The following is a 17,648-nucleotide window of genomic DNA, read 5'->3' as shown; positions in this document are numbered from 1 at the left end:
ATTGTTTCTGGGTGTGTCTGTGACGGTGTTTCCAGAAGAGATTAGGATTTGGATTGGTGAAGTCAGTAAAACAGAAGGTCTTCCCCAACTTGGGGAGGCATTAGCCTATCCATTGAGTGTCATAATATAAAAAAAAAGGAGAAGGAAGGTGGAATTTGCTTTCTGCCTACCTGAGCTGGGATACTGGCCTGCCCTCAGCACTCCTGATTGTCAGGTCTTCAGACCTGGACTGAAGTGAATCCACACTATTGTCTCTCTGGCTCCCAAGCCTTGGAATTACACCACCGTCTTTCCTGTGCTTACAGATAGCAGATTGGTGGAACTTCTCAGTCTCCATAATCAAGTGAGCCAATACCTTATCGTAAATATATGCTATTGGTTCTATTTCTTTGAAGGTCACAGACTAATACACATGACAATCATCAATGTTATTCTACTAATATGTCTGTTCCAATGGGACAAGACGACAGAGCCACCAGCTAAAATTCCCTTTTTAGGTAACTATATGAGGTCCAATGGCCAAGGTTCTCTCCTCACTGACGGTGCCCTAGATTCACGACGAACCAGGTTCCTGTCTGTTCATCCGACTATACGTTAACATCATTTGTCCACATCTCTGCTGTGACATGCTAATAAGGGCCCCTATGCACTCATCACTTGACTTTAGCAAACTCTTCAACAGCCCATTTGCAAATTATTGAGACAGAAAATTATGTATCATCTAGTGAATTAAATAAGGGTTTGATACATTTTCCCATTTCCCAACTCAGTCAAAGGAAACACTCCAAGCCAGCAGGACATTATGAAACCTGAGCACATGGAAACCAGGAGAAGGTCTTCAGATTCCAACCAGCTGGGTAGCAGACCCCACTGCTTGGCTCCCCAAAGGCCAAAGACATGATGAAAGGCCCGAGGGGAAACAGGGGTCCCAAATACTTCCCTAGGCCATCAAATCGGTGGGAAAGGGAAAGCTCACCCTCCCCTCCCAAAAAAAGGGCCATGGACTGCTTACCAGGACTTGGCTCCCAGGGACTGATATGAGCTTAAATCAAAAACAGTATAGATAATCCAGACATGTATAATTCATAGTTGACTACCTCTTTTGAATTTATGATGATGATAATTTGTGGAAAGTTTCTAAGGAATACATAATTGATAACATACTCCATATAGCAATGCAAACTGCCAAGGAGACAATGAGTCAGGATGTATTAAAACAATAGATCCTTTTAGTCAACATTTATCAGGCACCTACTAGATACTAGCCGACAGGAATCATCTGTTTTGATCTTTGTATCTGCTGAAAGAAAATGGGCAATAACTATAGGGTTTTCAAAGAACCAAGGACCCCAGAGCCTTTGATTATGAAAGATTTCTTGAGCTCCTACAATGTGCTAGACACTGTAGAGGTGCTAAAAATAAATTAAGATTCATTTCTAGTTCTTGAGGATCACATAGGCCAGTGGTTTAACAATATATTTTACTTTTCTTCTTGTATATAACTGTGTACAGAGCCACATGATAATCATAACGACTTATTGAGCCAAACTTACCAAGATAGAGTATTTTCTTAATATTTATTTATTTATTGGGTTGTGCTGGGTCTTGGTTGCAACACATAGAATCTCAGATCTGCATGGCAGCATGTAGGATCTTTAGTTGTAACACGGGGGATCTAACTTCCTGACCAGGGCCTCTTGTACTGGGAGCACAGAGTTTTAGCCACTGTCCACCAGGGAAGTCCCAGGATGTAGTATTAACATACCTCAATTCAACTAGCTCCATCAGGAGCCTGAAGTGAGCTGTACATGTTGAGAATGGTTTCAGCTTTAGTTTTCTACTACAAAATCACTCTGTGGGGATATATTTTTACAAAACAAACACCCAGTAAATTTTACTGAGTGAACTGGGAAACCAGTGTGAAGCAGTGATGAAAATAACCTAAAAACCAGGCAAGGACTTCCCTGGTAGTCCAGTGGCTAAGAATCTGCCTTCCAATACAGTGGTGGTGGTTGTTAGTCGCTAAGTCATGTCCGACTCTTTTGTGACCCCATGGATTGTAGCCCACCAGGCTCTTCTGTCCACAGGATTTCCCAGGCAAGAACACTGGAGTAGGTTGCCAAGCCCTCTTCTAGGGGATCTTCCTGACCCAGGGATCAAACCTGCATCTCCTGCTTAGCAGGCAGATTCTTTAACATTGCACCACAGGGAACATGGGTTCAATCCTCGGCCCAGGAAGATCTCACATGCTGGGGGGCAGCTAAGCCCATGCGCCACAACTTCTGGGTCCATGCTGTAGAGCCCGTGCTCTGTCAACAAGAAAAGCAACCACAGTGAGAAGCCTGTGCAACACAACTAGAGATCTTGTAGCCCTGTTTGCCACAACTAGAGAAAACCCACACACAGCAACAAAGACCCAGGGAAGCCAAAAGAATATTTTTTAAAAAGGCAATTTACAGAATAAATTCATTAAGAATCTACAGACAAAAAATACACCTTTCATATCATTTAAATACAATTTGAGTATCTTCACATCTCTTTGCTTTAAATGTGCATATCACCTATTCATAGTATCCATCCTTACAATTTTATGTTGTTTATAAATAAAGACTTACTTTTAGTACTTTAAAAATTTTAATCTACACTATGGTTTCATTTTAACAGAGTTTGGCTACAATGTGGCAATTCTGATGTCTCATTAAGCATCTTAATTTTAGTTATGTTTGGGTAAACATGCTTAGGCTCACAATATATAAAAAAAACTATGTAATTAGTGTTTCATATAAAAGTCTATTAAATTTCCAAACTATCTTCTGTTACTTCATACTGATATACAGTTATAACTAGTTATAAAAAAGTAAGTGCTCATATATGCAAAGTAAAATTTTTTTCCAGAAATAGATTTTCTTCAGACTTCCCTCTCTAAAAAGGAAATCATCTATTCATTTGCAAACTACACACTCCAAAAATATATGTAAGTGGAAGAGTGCTGTCTGGTTAAGGAAAGAATAATCATTACTTAAAATGTGTTTCAGATGGAAAAAACAGAAGAACTGAAATTACTATAAACCCCCACTGTAAATTATTTTAAAAATCATCTTAAATACACATTAAAGAAAAATCATGTTAAAAACATATTCTAAGAAAAGTAATTAGCAAAAGCCTAAATGATTGATGATTTTGGATTTCTAGGCATGCTTGCTATTAACTCACATTATCTAGGCAGTTCAATGAACTCACACCAAAAGAAAGAGAGAGTAGGGTATAACTCAGTGAGAACTTCATCTTTAATTACTTAGTTTTATGAAGAAATTCTTCCTGGGGGTGGGAGAGGGGCCAAGGGTAGAAATACTCACAAAGCAAAGAATGACTGAATAGCCCTGCCTGTCACATTTGAGAGTTAGTTACCTAAGATCAGAGTTTTAGAAGAGCTTTCAAGAGGCAAAGTAGAAAAGTGAAAGGGGCTCATCTTCAGAGTTTAACAGTCTGGGTTTAGATCCTGAGAGCTAAGAGAAAGAAAGGCAGAGGAACCAGAAACCAAATTGCCAACATCTGCTGGATCATAGAGAAAGCAAGGGAATTCCAGAAAAACATCTACCTCTGTTTCATTGACTACACTAAGGCCTTTGACAGTGTGGATCATAACAAAATGTGGAAGACTCTTGGAGAGATGGGAATACCAGCCCATATTACCTGTCTTCTGAGAAACCTGCGTGTAGGTCAGGAAGCAACACAGAACCTTATATGGGACAACTGACTGGTTCAAACTGAGAAAGCAGCACAACAAGGCTGTTTATTGTCACCCTGTTTACTTAACTTATACACAGAGCACATCATGAGAAATGCCAGGCTGGATGACTTACAAGCTGGAATCAAGATTTCCGGGAAAAACATCAAGAACCTCAGATATGCAGATGATACCACTTTAATAGCAAAAAGCAAAGAGGAACTAAAGAACCTCTTGATGAGGGTGAAAGAGGAGAATGAGAAAAAGAATTGAGGCCAGGAAGGGAACCGGTGGTGAAGGCTTCCTAGAATGAACGAGCTATTAAACAGCACTGGGGGCTCAGCTGAGGTTGGAAATTACATATTGAAATGGTTCTGATTGTTGGATTAGTACATAGCAGCTACCAAAGGGGAAGTTATCCCCCCAGATATCCCATAGCTGCAGCGTAAGTACTATCACCTCATTTGCAGACAGAAAAAATTCTATACTCTCTGCTTTTACCTGAGGATAGTACTGCAGGATGGTTTCCAGTCTCTGATCTGTCCACCACCCACATAAGCAAACAGAACCAAGCAGAGTACCCACAGCGAAATGCTGGGTGTGGGAAGAATGGGGAAGTCACACCATCTTCTAACATGAAACATGAGGGTTTGCAATTTTTTGAGACACATTTCTCACCACTGGTAGAAGGATCAGGGATTTGAGCATCATCGTTTCTCCCCAATCACTTTGATATTATCCATCACCCTTTACAGAATGGAGTACAGCAGGGCTATCAGCCTCCTAATATATCTCGCTCTTCCAAATGGAAATGTTTAAGTTGGGGTTCTTCAATCTTGAGAAGGTGCCAACTTGGGGCTGCCAAATTATTCAGTCTCTGGGATAAAACTGCTTTAGCACTCAAATATAATACTGGAAAGATCATTCTAAATATAGACACCACTTTCCGAAAACAAGTAAATTATCTGCAGCAGTCTCTTACATGTTCTATGCCTCTTGGATACCATTAGAGTTCTTTGGCTGCCAGCAACTGAACCTGATTCTGGCTTAGGTGAAAAATCTGGAATTTATTGGAAGGCTATAGGGGAGAAGTGCGTACAATCAACAGGGCAGCTGGGGATCCAGACTGAGAAAAATGACAAAAGGCAATTCCTAGGGTCCAGGCAGTAGGACCACTACCTAGCACCCTACAGGTACAGCTGCTGGAAAGATACTCATGTCCTTGGGACACTCTGCTCAGGTTTCAGACTCCAGGAAGTGACAGTCTCAATGCTCTGGTTTGTGTTATGGACTCCAATCCTCATTATCTAAAAATGGGATAAGGCACTCTGATTAATAGCCATCTTAGCCTGTATCCAATGGAAAAAAGGTAAACTCCAAAGGGAAAATAAAATGCTATGATCCAAAGAAACTGAAATGGATGCCATCAGTCACCAAAGCAACAAAGATCAACTCCATCCCCTTATAAAAACAAAAACACATGGTCCTTTTCTTTAAACATCAAAACAAGCATAGACCAGAAATTTTAGAACCCTGAAGACCAATGTACTCCAATAGGATACAACTCTGAGTAAATCTCTGTCCTCAGTAAAGGTGTGCTGTAATCTCCAAAGACAGTGAAAATTGTTAATCATGTGGTACTCTAGGTTCTCCCTTGGGTATAAGCTGAGTGAGACTTCTCAGGAAAGGAAGTCAACTATGCACACAATAGTCATAAAGAGCTGGAATAGCTATATTAATACCAGACAAAAGAGACATGAAGACAAGAAATATTACTAGAGATAAAGACAGACATCTTATAATGATAGAAGAATCACTGTATCAGGAAAATATACACATTACAAATGTATACACATGTAACAACAAAGCCCTGGAATACGTGAAGCAAAACTGACAGAACTGAAAGGAGCAATAGGCAATTCAACAATAAAAACTGGACACTTCAATAGCTGGAAAAAAGTCTCAGGACTTCCCTGGTGGTCCAGTGGTTAAGACTTCACCTTTCAATGCAGGGGGTGCAGGTTTGATCCCTAATCAGGGAGCTAAGATCTCACATGCCTTGCAGCCAAAAAACCCAAAACATAAAACAGAAGCAATATTGTAACAAATTCAATAAAGACTTCAAAAAAAAAAAGATGCACATCAAAAAAACCTTTAAAAAAAAGTCTAAATAAATTTAAAGAGATTAAAGATATACAAAGTTGTTCTCTGCCCACATTAAATTAGAAATCCACAAAATATCCCCTAAATATAGGGAAACCCCAAACATTCAGAAATTAAATAACATACTTCTAAGTAACACATGTATCAAAAAAAGAAATCACATGGTAAATTTTATGATACTTTAAACCGAATGAAAACAAAACCACAACATATCAAAACTCATGGAAGCAGCCAAAGCAGTGCTCAGAGGCCACATTATGGCTTTAAACACCATTATCAGAAAAGAAGAAAGATCTCAAACCTATTCCCTAAGCTTCTACCTGAAGAAACTAGAAAAGCAAACTAACTTAAAATAAGCAGAGAAAAATGAAACAACCTAGAGTTGAAAACAATGAAATAGAAAACAAAAAAGCAAATATGAAAAAAATAAAACCAAGAGCTGATGCTTTGAAACACTGAAGGCTCAATATTAAGACAGAAATTCTCCCCAAACCGATCTATACATTCAAAGCAATCTCTGCCAATATCTCGGCAGAGTTTTTAATAGAGCTAATCCTAAAATTTATAAGGAAATACAAAGGACCTAGAATAGCTGAGACAATTTTGACAAGAGCAAAGTTGGAGGGCTTACACTGTATGATTTCAAAATGTACTCTTAAGCTAAAAATTAAGGCAATGTGGTATTGGCATAGGAAAGCCATACACTCAATGGCATTCAGAAATTAACCCTTAAATTTTATGATCCATTCATTTTTGACAAAGGGGCAAAGGGGAAAATGACAGATTTTTCTTGGATATCCATATAAAAAAAATTAACTTAGATCTTTAACCTCACTTTATACATGAAAATTACATGAAAATTAACTCAAAGTAACTCACAGACCTGAAGGTAAAAACTAAAATCAACTTTTGAAGAAAACAGAGCACAAAAGCCTTGACCTTGGGTTAAGCAAACAGTTCTCAAGACATACCACCAAAAATATAAACCATTTTTTTAAAAAAACTTGTAAGTTGGACTTCATTAAAATTTGTGCTTCAAAAGACACCACTGGGAGAATGAAAATAGAAGCTACAGAATGGAAGAAAATATTTTGCAAATCTCCTATCTGATATGGGACCTGTATCTGTAATATACAAAGAAATCTTACAATTCAATAATAAAACAAATGACCTAATTTAAAAAATGGGTTCTGACACATGTTACAACATAGATTAATCTGGAAATCATTATGATAAGTGAAATGACAGAGACACAAAAGGACAAATACTGTATGATTGCACTTATGTGATATACCTAGAATAGGGACAGAAAGCAGAATACAAGTTATCCAGGCTGAGGTGAAAGTACAATGGAGAGTTATTGTTTACTGGGAACAGAGTTTCTGTTTGGGATAATCAAAAAGTTTTGAAAATCGACAGAGGTGATGGTTTGCATGTAACACTGTGAATGTAACTAATGTGAATGAACTGCACACTTTAAAATGGTTAAAATGATAAATATCTTACCACAATAAAAAATAATTTTAAAAAATGGGCAGAAGACTTGGGTAGACACTTCACCAAAGAAGACACACAAATGACTAATAAGGACATGAAAACATCATTAGTTATTAGGGAAATGCAAATTAATAGCACAATGAAATACCATCACAAGGCCACGATAATGACTATTATCAAAAAGAGAGATGATAGCAAGTGCTGGGGATGAAGTAGTGAAACTGGAATCCTCACACATTCCCGGTGGGATTGTAAAATGGCATAGCCACTTTGGAAAAGGGAGAGAGTGGGATGATTTGGGAGAATGGCATTGAAACATGTATACTATCATGTAAGAAACAAATAGCCAGTCTATGTTCAATACAGGATACAAGATGCTTGGGGCTGGTGCACGGGGATGATTCAGAGAGATGATATGGGGTGGGAGGGGGGTTCATGATTGGGAACTCATGTACACCCGTGGCGGATTCATGTCAATGTATGGCAAAACCAATATAGTATTGTAAAGTAAAATAAAGTAAAAATTAAAATTAAATTAAAATTGAAAAAAAAAAAACTTAAACATAAGCTTACTGCAAGACCCAGCAATTCCACACATAGTCATCTACCCAAGAAAAATTAAAATATATCTCCATACAAAGACATGTTCACATGTTCACAATACCTTTAGTCACAACAGCTAAAAACTGGAAACAATCCAAATGTCGATCAGCTGATAAGTGGAAAAACAGAAAGCTGTATAGCCATATACTAGGATACTATTAGGTATGCTTGGGGGTGCCTGGTGGGCTGCCGTCTATGGGGTCACACAGAGTCAGACACGACTGAAGTGACTTAGCAACAGCAGCAGTCGCTAAGTCATTTCCAACTCTTGCAATCCCACAGACTGTAGCCTGCCAGGCTCCTCTGTCTATGGGATTCCCCAGGCAGGAATAGTGGAGTGGGTTGCCATTTCCGTCTCCAGGGGATCTCCCCGACCCAGGGATTGAACCCAGAGGTCGAACCTAGGTCTCCTGCATTGCAGGCAGACTCTTTACCACTGAGCCACCAGGAAAGTCCAATAGGATACCACTCAGACATAAAGAGAAATGAAATACTGATACGTGCTAGAGCATGGTTGCACCTCAAAAAGATTATGCTATGTGAAAGAAGCTGGGTGCGAAAGACTTCATATTGTAAGATTCTGTTCATATGAAATGTCCAGAAAAGACAAATTATCTATAGAGACAGAAAGCACACTAGTGGCTGCCTGGGTCTGGGGTAGAAGGAAGGATTACCTGCAAACAGGCTGATAGAAATTTGGGGAGTGATTGAAATGTTCTATAGCTGAACTGTGTTGATGGATGCACAACATTAATTCTATTAATTTACTACAAATCATTGAATTGTACACTTACAATGGGTAGACTTCTGTGGCTTTTAAATTGTACTTCAGTAAAGCTCTTAAAATAAATAAATACAAACCTGAAACTGAAAAAAAAAAGTCTTGATTTCAGGAAGCATAATTAAAATACAATCTCCATGATATAAGACAAAGGTTTTCCTTAATCTAGCCATATACCTTTTATTCGTATATTTTCAAACTACATGTGTAAGATACTGACATTGTTCAGTGATGTCAGCCCAGGCCCTAAATGATCTTAAGCTTTCTGAATTAAATTCTGTGGTCCCTGTGATTGCTCAATAAACAGCAGTAAATTTACAAACTCTAAAAATAGACAATATTGGCCTTTTCTTGGGCTCATTTCAGAGAAAAATAGAGCAATAAAAGCGAGCCTGAGAAGCAATTCAAATCCCCAGATTGTCTGAGTAATCAACTGTATTATATATAATCATTATGACCTAGAAACATTTCATCTGAAGCAGCAAAGGCTGACCTAGTAATTGATTTAATAGCTGTCTTCAACGATAGGAAGGGTTTTACAGGGAAACTATCTGACGAGTTCTCCTCTCTTTCCATTGAGAGCCAAACAAAACAAAGTGATTTACTAATCAGCAAGGTACACAGAGATTAAACCCAAGTAACACTGACAGTAACTGCTACCAGATACTGGAATACACTTAATATATTTGTTCAAGCCGTTTCCTTGGCAATCATTAAGACTGGACAAGATAGAAGGCTGTGGTCTGATGGCAGAAATGCCTGTGAGGGTCATCAGGTGTGGGGCAGATCTGTCTGTGGGAACGCAGCACACTTCCGCATGCCATACCTCGATATCCCGATTCAGTTGCTTCACTATGGCAGTGATGTTTCTGATGTGCTCCTCCAAGAAAAGCCTGGCCAAGCGGTCGCCTCCCCCTTTGTTCTGCATTTTCTGCAAGCTGCTGACGATGTCGTCTTTGATCCGGAAGGCGTGCTCCACAAGGGCAGCCGTGGTTTTCTCGTGGCAGAGGATCCTGTCTTCCAGTTGCTCCACTAGGCTTACGGATGAGTAGGGTGCCATGGTCAGGGACTGGCTGTGTCGGGGCATCGTTCGAACTCGCCTGCAGAAGGGAGCCCCACATTACTAGGGTTGTCAGTTGGGAAAAAAATCATTTTTAAAGCCAGATTCAAGACTTCCCAGGAAAGGCAAATTATCTATCCTTACAAGCTAAATGAAGATTTGAAGCAGTTTCTGCCCCAAAGAGTTTTCTTTGTGAAACAGGCAGTAGCTTTAATCAATGGTCCACAGAGAGTCAAGTGCGCTGGTAGCAGGCTCCATGCCCTCCCAATGCAAGAGGCTGCAGGATCAAAGCTTATTAACAAAATCACTGGACCTGCTTTCCTTTCCCCTTCCCCTAAAGCAGAGGCTACAAACTCAAATGCCTCCAACGGTCAGGCTGTGGATATAAATGAGTGAAGCATACCACACAGGATACACTAGGGCATGTCAGGGACTTTGGGAAACTGAAAGGGGCATTCCTCACCTAAGGGAGCCACAATTCTGCTCCACCTATGAGTAACCATTTGGGAATGCAGATTCTTTTTTTCCAGATCATCTGATATTTCAAGAAGAACCAAGAATTTTAGGCTTGTATGTGAAGTCACCTGATTTTTATTTATCTATTTTTGGCCACGCCACAAGGCATGTGGGATCTTAGCTCCCCGACCAGGGATCGAATCCATGCCCCTAGCATCAGAAGCATGGAGTCTTAACCATTGGACCACCAGGGAAGTCCCCACCTGATTTTTAAAATGTTAACAACTCATTTAAAAAGTATTTAAGATGATCCAGGCCAAACAATGTATTACTTCTATGAGCCAGTTTTGGCCTATGGACACCCAATTTGCAACTTCTCATTTAAAAGTTTTAGTGGGGATATCAGCCCATAAGCCTCCAGAGGTACATTTTATTGTTAATCAGAAGTATAAGCATAATGCAGGGCTACCGTGAAATCCCCACCAGTCACAATCACTGAATGGCCCATAGTGTCCTACAAGCCAGAAGCTGGAGAGGGGACATGACAGTACTACTCTTGCCCTTAAGAAAAGTCATCATTGGATATCAAAGAAGCTGCAAGCCTTCATGCCCACTAGCAGCCCTCATGGAATTGGTGGAAAGAAAAAGTATACCTTAGATGCATATTTTCCATATATTATACCTTTCCTCGGTGACAAGAGAAGGAAATACAGTGCTCCGTTGGGCCATTTTCTTTCTAATAATTCACATCTGTTGAAAAAATAAGCATTAAATTATTTAACAGTTTATATCTAGAACATAAATGACCTTGGGGATTTCCCTGGTGGCTCAGACAATAAAGAATCTGCCTGCAATGCTGGAGACCCAGGTTCAGTTCTTGGGTAGGGAAGATTCCCTGGAGAAGGGAATGGCAACCCACTTGCCTGGAGGTATTCTTGCCCGGAGAATTCCATGGACAGAGGAGCCTGGTGGGCTATAGTCCATGGGGTCGCAAAGCGTCAGACATGACTAAGTGACTAACACATACATATACACAAATCTTATTATTAAGTTACCAAAGGGATCAAAAATTATGCTGACATGCTGATCAATTATATTATTAAATATCTTACATATTATAGAAACAGGAGATGTCTCAAAATAAGGAGAAAAGAATCAAGAATCAAAATGCTTTTGAACTTAATACCATAAGCCCTGCTGGATAGATCAACATGCGTGCGTACATGCTAGAGTCAAGTTTCCTGAAGTTTTCTCACCCCATATCTGCATCTCAAGTTTGAAAAACCACTTTTATAGAAACAAGATAGTTCCTTCAACAGACTTAAGTCAATCTTGTACTTCTCCCTAGAACTGTACAGAAAACTATCCTAGGAAATTTATCTCAGCAAATTTAGTAAATTCCATAGCAAATTAAGAGCATTATCTTTAAAATAATCTTAATAGAATAATACATGATCAACGGGATCTGATTTGGGTGAATTTATCTATCTACTAAGAGAATGAAATGATACTTTTCATTAAAACTTTGCTGTATTATAAGATATGATCATTTATATTACATCAGGTGTATATAAGGAACATTTGATCATCACAATGCATCAGACATCTGAAAAAATTAGAGGTTTTAAAAATATTTCATTACTTAGGTTTCTCAATACTGCTGTTAATTGCCTTAAAACAGTGAAAGCCTAGTAACTATGATAAGATTCAGTAGTTAGTTCTCATTTAGATGCTGGATTGAGAAACGGTTTTCTGATTGAAACCATTGTTTTGGCATCATCTATCCAGTATGTTATTTTTAGAGTTTCAAAATGTGAACTTTTCCCTTTCCTAGACAAATAACTTTGAATTTAAACAAATTACATTTAAGAAAAAAAAGTGTTCCATGCCAAACAAGCTACGATGCCAAAAGATCTCTTCAGTATTAAAGAAAATAATTTCTGTCATTTAAACTACAAAAATTAGGCCAGTGTGAAATATTCAGAATCACAGAATCTTTACAACTTTAAAGTTGTAAAATATCTTAGTTGAGATACTAATCTATAGAATAACCCAACCTAAGAGACATTCATTGGAAGGACTGATGCTGAAGCTCCAATACTTTGGCCACCTGATGCGAAGAGTCAACCCACTAGAAAAGAACTTGATGCTGGGAAAGACTGAAGACAGGAGCAGAAGGCGATGACAGAGAATGAGACAGTTAGATGGCATCACTGACTCAATGGACACGAGTTTGAGCAAGCTTCAGGAAATGGTGAAGGACAGGGAAGCCGAGTGTGCTGCAGTCCATGGGGTCGCAGAGTCAGACAAGACTGAGTCACTGAACAACAACAAAGAGACATTTGGCATCTACTGTATAGTCAACTAACCTAGACAGATACAACAAAAATCCTCTCCCTGAAGAGCTTTCTATCCTACAGAAACAGTAGACATCTAAAGCAACTTTGAAACGACGCAGTAAGTGGCCAACTAACCATATGAACAAAAATGCATGGGTAGAAAACACTAACTCATAAAGTTACATTTAGGGACTTCCCAAGTGGTCCAGTGGTTAAGAATCCACCTGCCAACGCAGGGGACATGGGTCAATCCCTGGTCTGGGAAGATCCCACATGCCTTGGGGCAACTAAGTCCATGCACCACAACTACTGAAGCCCATGCATTCTAGGGCCCACAGGCTGCAACTTCTAAGCCTGTGCACCCTAGAGCCTGTACTCTGCAACGAGAGAAACCACCGCAATGAGAAACCCACACACCACAACTAGAGAGTAGCCCCGCTCAATACAACTAGAGAAAACCTACGCAATGAAGACTCAGCACGACTATAAACAAATACATAAACAAATATTTTTAAGTTATATTCACCCTCATGTTCAGTTCAGTTCAGTTGCTCAGTCGTGTCCAACTCTTTGCGACCCCATGAATCGCAGCACACCAGGCCTCCCTATCCATCATCTACTCCTGGAGTTTACCCAAATTCATGTCCATTGACTCAGTGATGCCATCCCACCATCTCATCATCTGTTGTCCTCTTCTCCTGCCCTCAATCTTTCCCAACATCAGGGTCTTTTCCAATGAGTCAACTCTTTGCATGAGGTGGCCAAAGTATTGAAGTTTCAGCTTCAGCATCAGTCCTTCCAATGAACATCCAGAACTGATCTTCTTCAGAATGGACTGGTTGCATCTCCTTGCAGTCCAAGGGACTCTCAAGAGCCTTCTCCACCACCACAGTTCAAAAGCATCAATTCTTCCATTCTCAGCTTTCTTCACAGCCCAACTCTCACATCCATACACGACCACTGGAAAAACCATAGCCTTGACTAGACGGACCTTTGTTGGCAAAGTAATGTCTCTGCTTTTGAATATGCTACCTAGGTTGGTCATAACTTCCCTTCCAAGGAGTAAGCGTCTTTTAATTTCATGGCCGCAGTCACCATCTGCAGTAATTTTGGAGCCCCCCAAAATAAAGTCTGACACTGTTTTCACTGTTTCCCCATCTATTTCCCATGAAGTGATGGGACTAGATGCCATGATCTTTGTTTTCTGAATGTTGAGCTTTAAGCCAACTTTTTCACTCTCCTCCTTCACTTTCACCAAGAGGCTCTTTAGATCTTCTTCACTTTCTGCCATAAGGGTGGTGTCATCTGCATATCTGAGGTTATTGATATTTCTCCTGGCAATCTTGATTCCAGCTTGTGCTTCATCCAGTCCAGCATTTCTCATGATGTACTCCGCATATAAGTTAAATCAGCACGATGACAATATACAGCCTTGACGTACTCCTTTTCCTATTTGAAACCAGTCTGTTGTTCCATGTCCAGTTCTAACTGTTGCTTCCTGACCTGCATACAGGTTTCTCAAGAGGCAGGTCAGGTGGTCTGGTACTCCCATCTCTCTCAGAATTTTCCACAGCTTATTGTGATCCACACAGTCAAAGGCTTTGGCATAGTCAATAAAGCAGAAATAGATATTTTTCTGGAATTATCTTGCTTTTTCCATGATCCAGCAGATGTTGGCAATTTGATCTCTGGTTCCTCTGCCTTTTCTACAACCAGCTGGAAGATCTGGAAGTTCACGGTCCATGTATTGCTGAAGACTGGCTTGGAGAATTCCGAGCATTACTTTCCTAGCATGTGAGATGAGTGCAACTGTGTGGTAGTTTGAGCATTCTTTGGCATTGCCTTTCTTTGGGATTGGAATGAAAACTGACCTTTTCCAGTCCTGTGGCCACTGCTGAGTTTTCCAAATTTGCTGGCATATTGAGTGCAGCACTTTCACAGCATCATCTTTTAGGATTTGACACAGCTCAACTGGAATTTCATCACCTCCACTAGCTTTGTTCATAGTGATGCTTTCTAAGGCCCACCTGACCTCACATTCTAGGATGTCCAGCTCTAGGTGAGTGTGAGTGATCACCCCTTCGTGATTATCTGGGTCATGAAGATCTTTTTTGTGTAGTTCTTCTGTGTATTCTTGGCACCTCTTCTTAATATCTTCTGCTCTGTTAGGTCTCACCACACACATACAAAACTTTGTAACTCTGTGTGTTGATACATGAGACTTATTATCGTGATCATTTTGCAATATGTACAAATACCAAATCATTTTATTATGTACCTGGAGTTAATACAATGTTCTATGTCAATAAAACCTCAATTTACAAGTTTTTAACATTTTTTTAAAAATGGGGAGGAAAAAAGGGAGAGCGCTTTGTTTTCTTCCTGGTTAGCAGCCAGATCAGGAAAGAACTGATGAGAATGAATAGGATTTCCCAAAGTAGAGAATGGAGAGATTGTGCCATACTTTTTCTCTTCCACATTCCCGCCTTACCTCTGTGTCCTTTACTCTCAACATACTCTGGCCTAACTCCTCCCAGCCTCATCCTAGGCCACTGCATGCCACAGTCATGTCCTCCAGCCAGCTCTAACCTGCGTGGCGACACTCCCCACCACTGTCCTTTAGCATGCAATGCACTTCACTACCATCATAGCTTTGCCTGTGTGCTCTATCAGAAATGCCCTTCCCTTCCCTGCCTGCCTAGAAACTCACCCCCATCCTGAAAGAGCCCACCTGCCCTTCAAGTCAATAATACGGCTTGTCTGTATTCTTCAGCTCTTTATCCTATGAGTTTTATATTTTATATTTATATATTACATTTTATATTTATACTTATATATCAGCTGTTTAGCAGTCTGTCTCCCCCTACTTATATGCCACTTAAGGGCGTGTATCAAATATTTTTTTCTTTTTAAAAGATCTTTTGGATGTGGACCATTTTTAAAGTCGTTATTGAATTTTTTGCAATATTGTTTCTGTTTTATGTTTTGGTTTTCTGGCCATAACGCATGTGAGACCTTAGCTCTCCGACCAGAAATCAAACCCGAATCCCCTGCATCAGAAGGTAAAGTCTTAACCACTGGACCACCAGGGAAGTCCCTCAAATTTTAAGGGGCACAGAGCTGACCTACAAGGATCTACACAAAGAGAGCATGACTAGCACTCCAGTATCAGAAACTGCAGCAAGTAAGGCATTAGAGTGGAGAAGGTCATGGTAACCCACTCTAGTATTCCTGCGCAGAGAATCTCATGGACAAATAAGCCTGGAAGGCTACAGTCCATAAGGTCGCACAGAGTCAGACAGGACTAAAGCAACTTAGCACGCATTTACACACGCAAGGCATTAAAGAATATGGTTTAGTTAAACGTACAGTTGGCTTCCCTGGTGGCTCAGTGGTACAGAATCTGCCTGCAGTGCTGGAGACCTGGGTTCAAACCCTGGGTCAGGGAGATCACCTGGAGAAGGAAATGGCAACCCACTCCAGTATCCTTGCCTGGAGAGTTCCAAGGACAGAGAAGCCTGGCAGGCCTCAGTCCATGGGGTCGCAAAGAGACGGTCACGACTGAGCGACTAAAGCACATCACACGCAGTCGTCAGGCTGCCCTACTGGTCCACTGGAAGTCCCCTTCCAAGGCAGTGGACTCAGGTTTGTTCCCTGGTTGGGGAACTAAGGCCCCACATGCCATGGAGCCTGCGCACCACAACAGAAGATCCCATGTGCCGCAGCCAAATAAATAAAATTTTTTTAAAAAAAGAATCATTCTCTACTGAGACTCCAACCCCAACATTAGGCACTCAGTATAATACCTGTGAATGAATGGAGACCTTTGCAACACCCTTTTCCGAAGGTCATTTTATCCACCTGGAATTATCCTGCCTGAGCTATAGAAACCCAGTCATACCCCATTTCTGAAAAACAAGTCTATCCACTACTCATTGCCTGAGATTGCTTTTCAATAACACATCTCCCTGTAACAAACCAAGCACTGTGCACTCTCCGTGACAGAAAATGTCCCAAGGCATGAGTCCACAACACATACTGAGGTCTGTTCCGAACTGGCACCCCTTTCACGAGTGTGGCAGATGTGTTTATCTGTCAGGTGTCTTAGTTGGTTAGTGTTCTTTTTGGAACAATCTTTGGCGATCTGTATTGCCAATAAATAAGGATTCATAATAAACATCGGATTTTGAATCGGATTCAAAGTCATGGGATTAAGTGACATCTCAAATATTCTTTCCAGATCTTCCCACTGTCAGTTCTGCCCACTGCCTTAAGTTTTCAGCTCCTGCGCATTTTATAAATCTGCCCTCTAGCACACGAGTGGGTCTGAAATATGAACAGGCAGGTCTAGGTGGTACACTGTTTTGATTGTGCCATGTTTCACTGTTACAGTATCAAACTTCAGTTTATGAGGTTAGAAACTTTGGAAAATTTAGGGAAGAGACAGGTAGGTGAAGCAAGGGCAGGAGAATTAAAAGAAATAAGAAAAAACAAAATCTCAATGCCTAATATATGCAATGTATCAACAGAATTTGGAGGTTCACATAAGAGTAAAGGAAAATGCTGTTATCTAAACCAGAACACTTATTTGTGGTTAGGAAGATTCTAGGTACATACATATGTATCTATATTCTCAGATACATATATATGATATTTTAATGACAAAAGGAGATGTTAATGCCAAGCAATAGTTCTATTTTTCTAAGCAAGATGACACTAGAGTATTATTTTACTGTAAAACGATACATGAACAAATTAAAATGATAATTCTTACAGAAAAATTAAAATTTAGTTTTTCAGTTTACTATTAAAATACAGCACTGATATGTTCTACCAAGTGTCAGAATTAAAAAAAAAAAAAAGGGCAAAGCATTTATGAATAAAGTGGTTGTAATGCGGTGGTGGGAAAAAAAAAAACCCTGATTTTCTTATAGTTAAAAATAGTGAAAAGATAGAGGGCGGAGAGTAGTGGAAAGCATGTCTAGGAAGACAGGTGGGAGTGTTCCCTAACTGATCTCAGAG

General features: G+C 39.9%; 1 protein-coding gene across 4 annotated transcripts in view; it reads right to left on the bottom strand.

Annotated features, from left to right (window-relative positions):
- FAM81A (family with sequence similarity 81 member A) overlaps positions 1 to 17,648 on the bottom strand; it is a 79,641-nt gene that overhangs the window by 46,627 nt on the left and 15,366 nt on the right. The window contains exons 2-4 of one of the 4 annotated variants that reach the window (XM_018054284.1): positions 10,970 to 11,037; positions 9,598 to 9,871; positions 8,852 to 8,857 (exon numbers count right to left, since the gene is read on the bottom strand). In XM_018054284.1, coding sequence (XP_017909773.1) covers positions 8,852 to 8,857; positions 9,598 to 9,871; positions 10,970 to 11,016 — 327 coding nt within the window. In that variant the 5' untranslated portion in view covers positions 11,017 to 11,037. Of the gene's footprint in view, positions 1 to 8,851; positions 8,858 to 9,597; positions 9,872 to 10,940; positions 11,038 to 17,648 lie in introns of all 4 variants that reach the window. The other 3 variants (XM_018054286.1, XM_018054287.1, XM_018054285.1) reach the window with 3 other exon arrangements.

The sequence above is a fragment of the Capra hircus genome, chromosome 10, assembly GCF_001704415.2.
Source record: "Capra hircus breed San Clemente chromosome 10, ASM170441v1, whole genome shotgun sequence".
Lineage (NCBI taxonomy): Eukaryota > Metazoa > Chordata > Mammalia > Artiodactyla > Bovidae > Capra > Capra hircus.
This window is presented reverse-complemented; position numbering and strand designations above follow the sequence as displayed.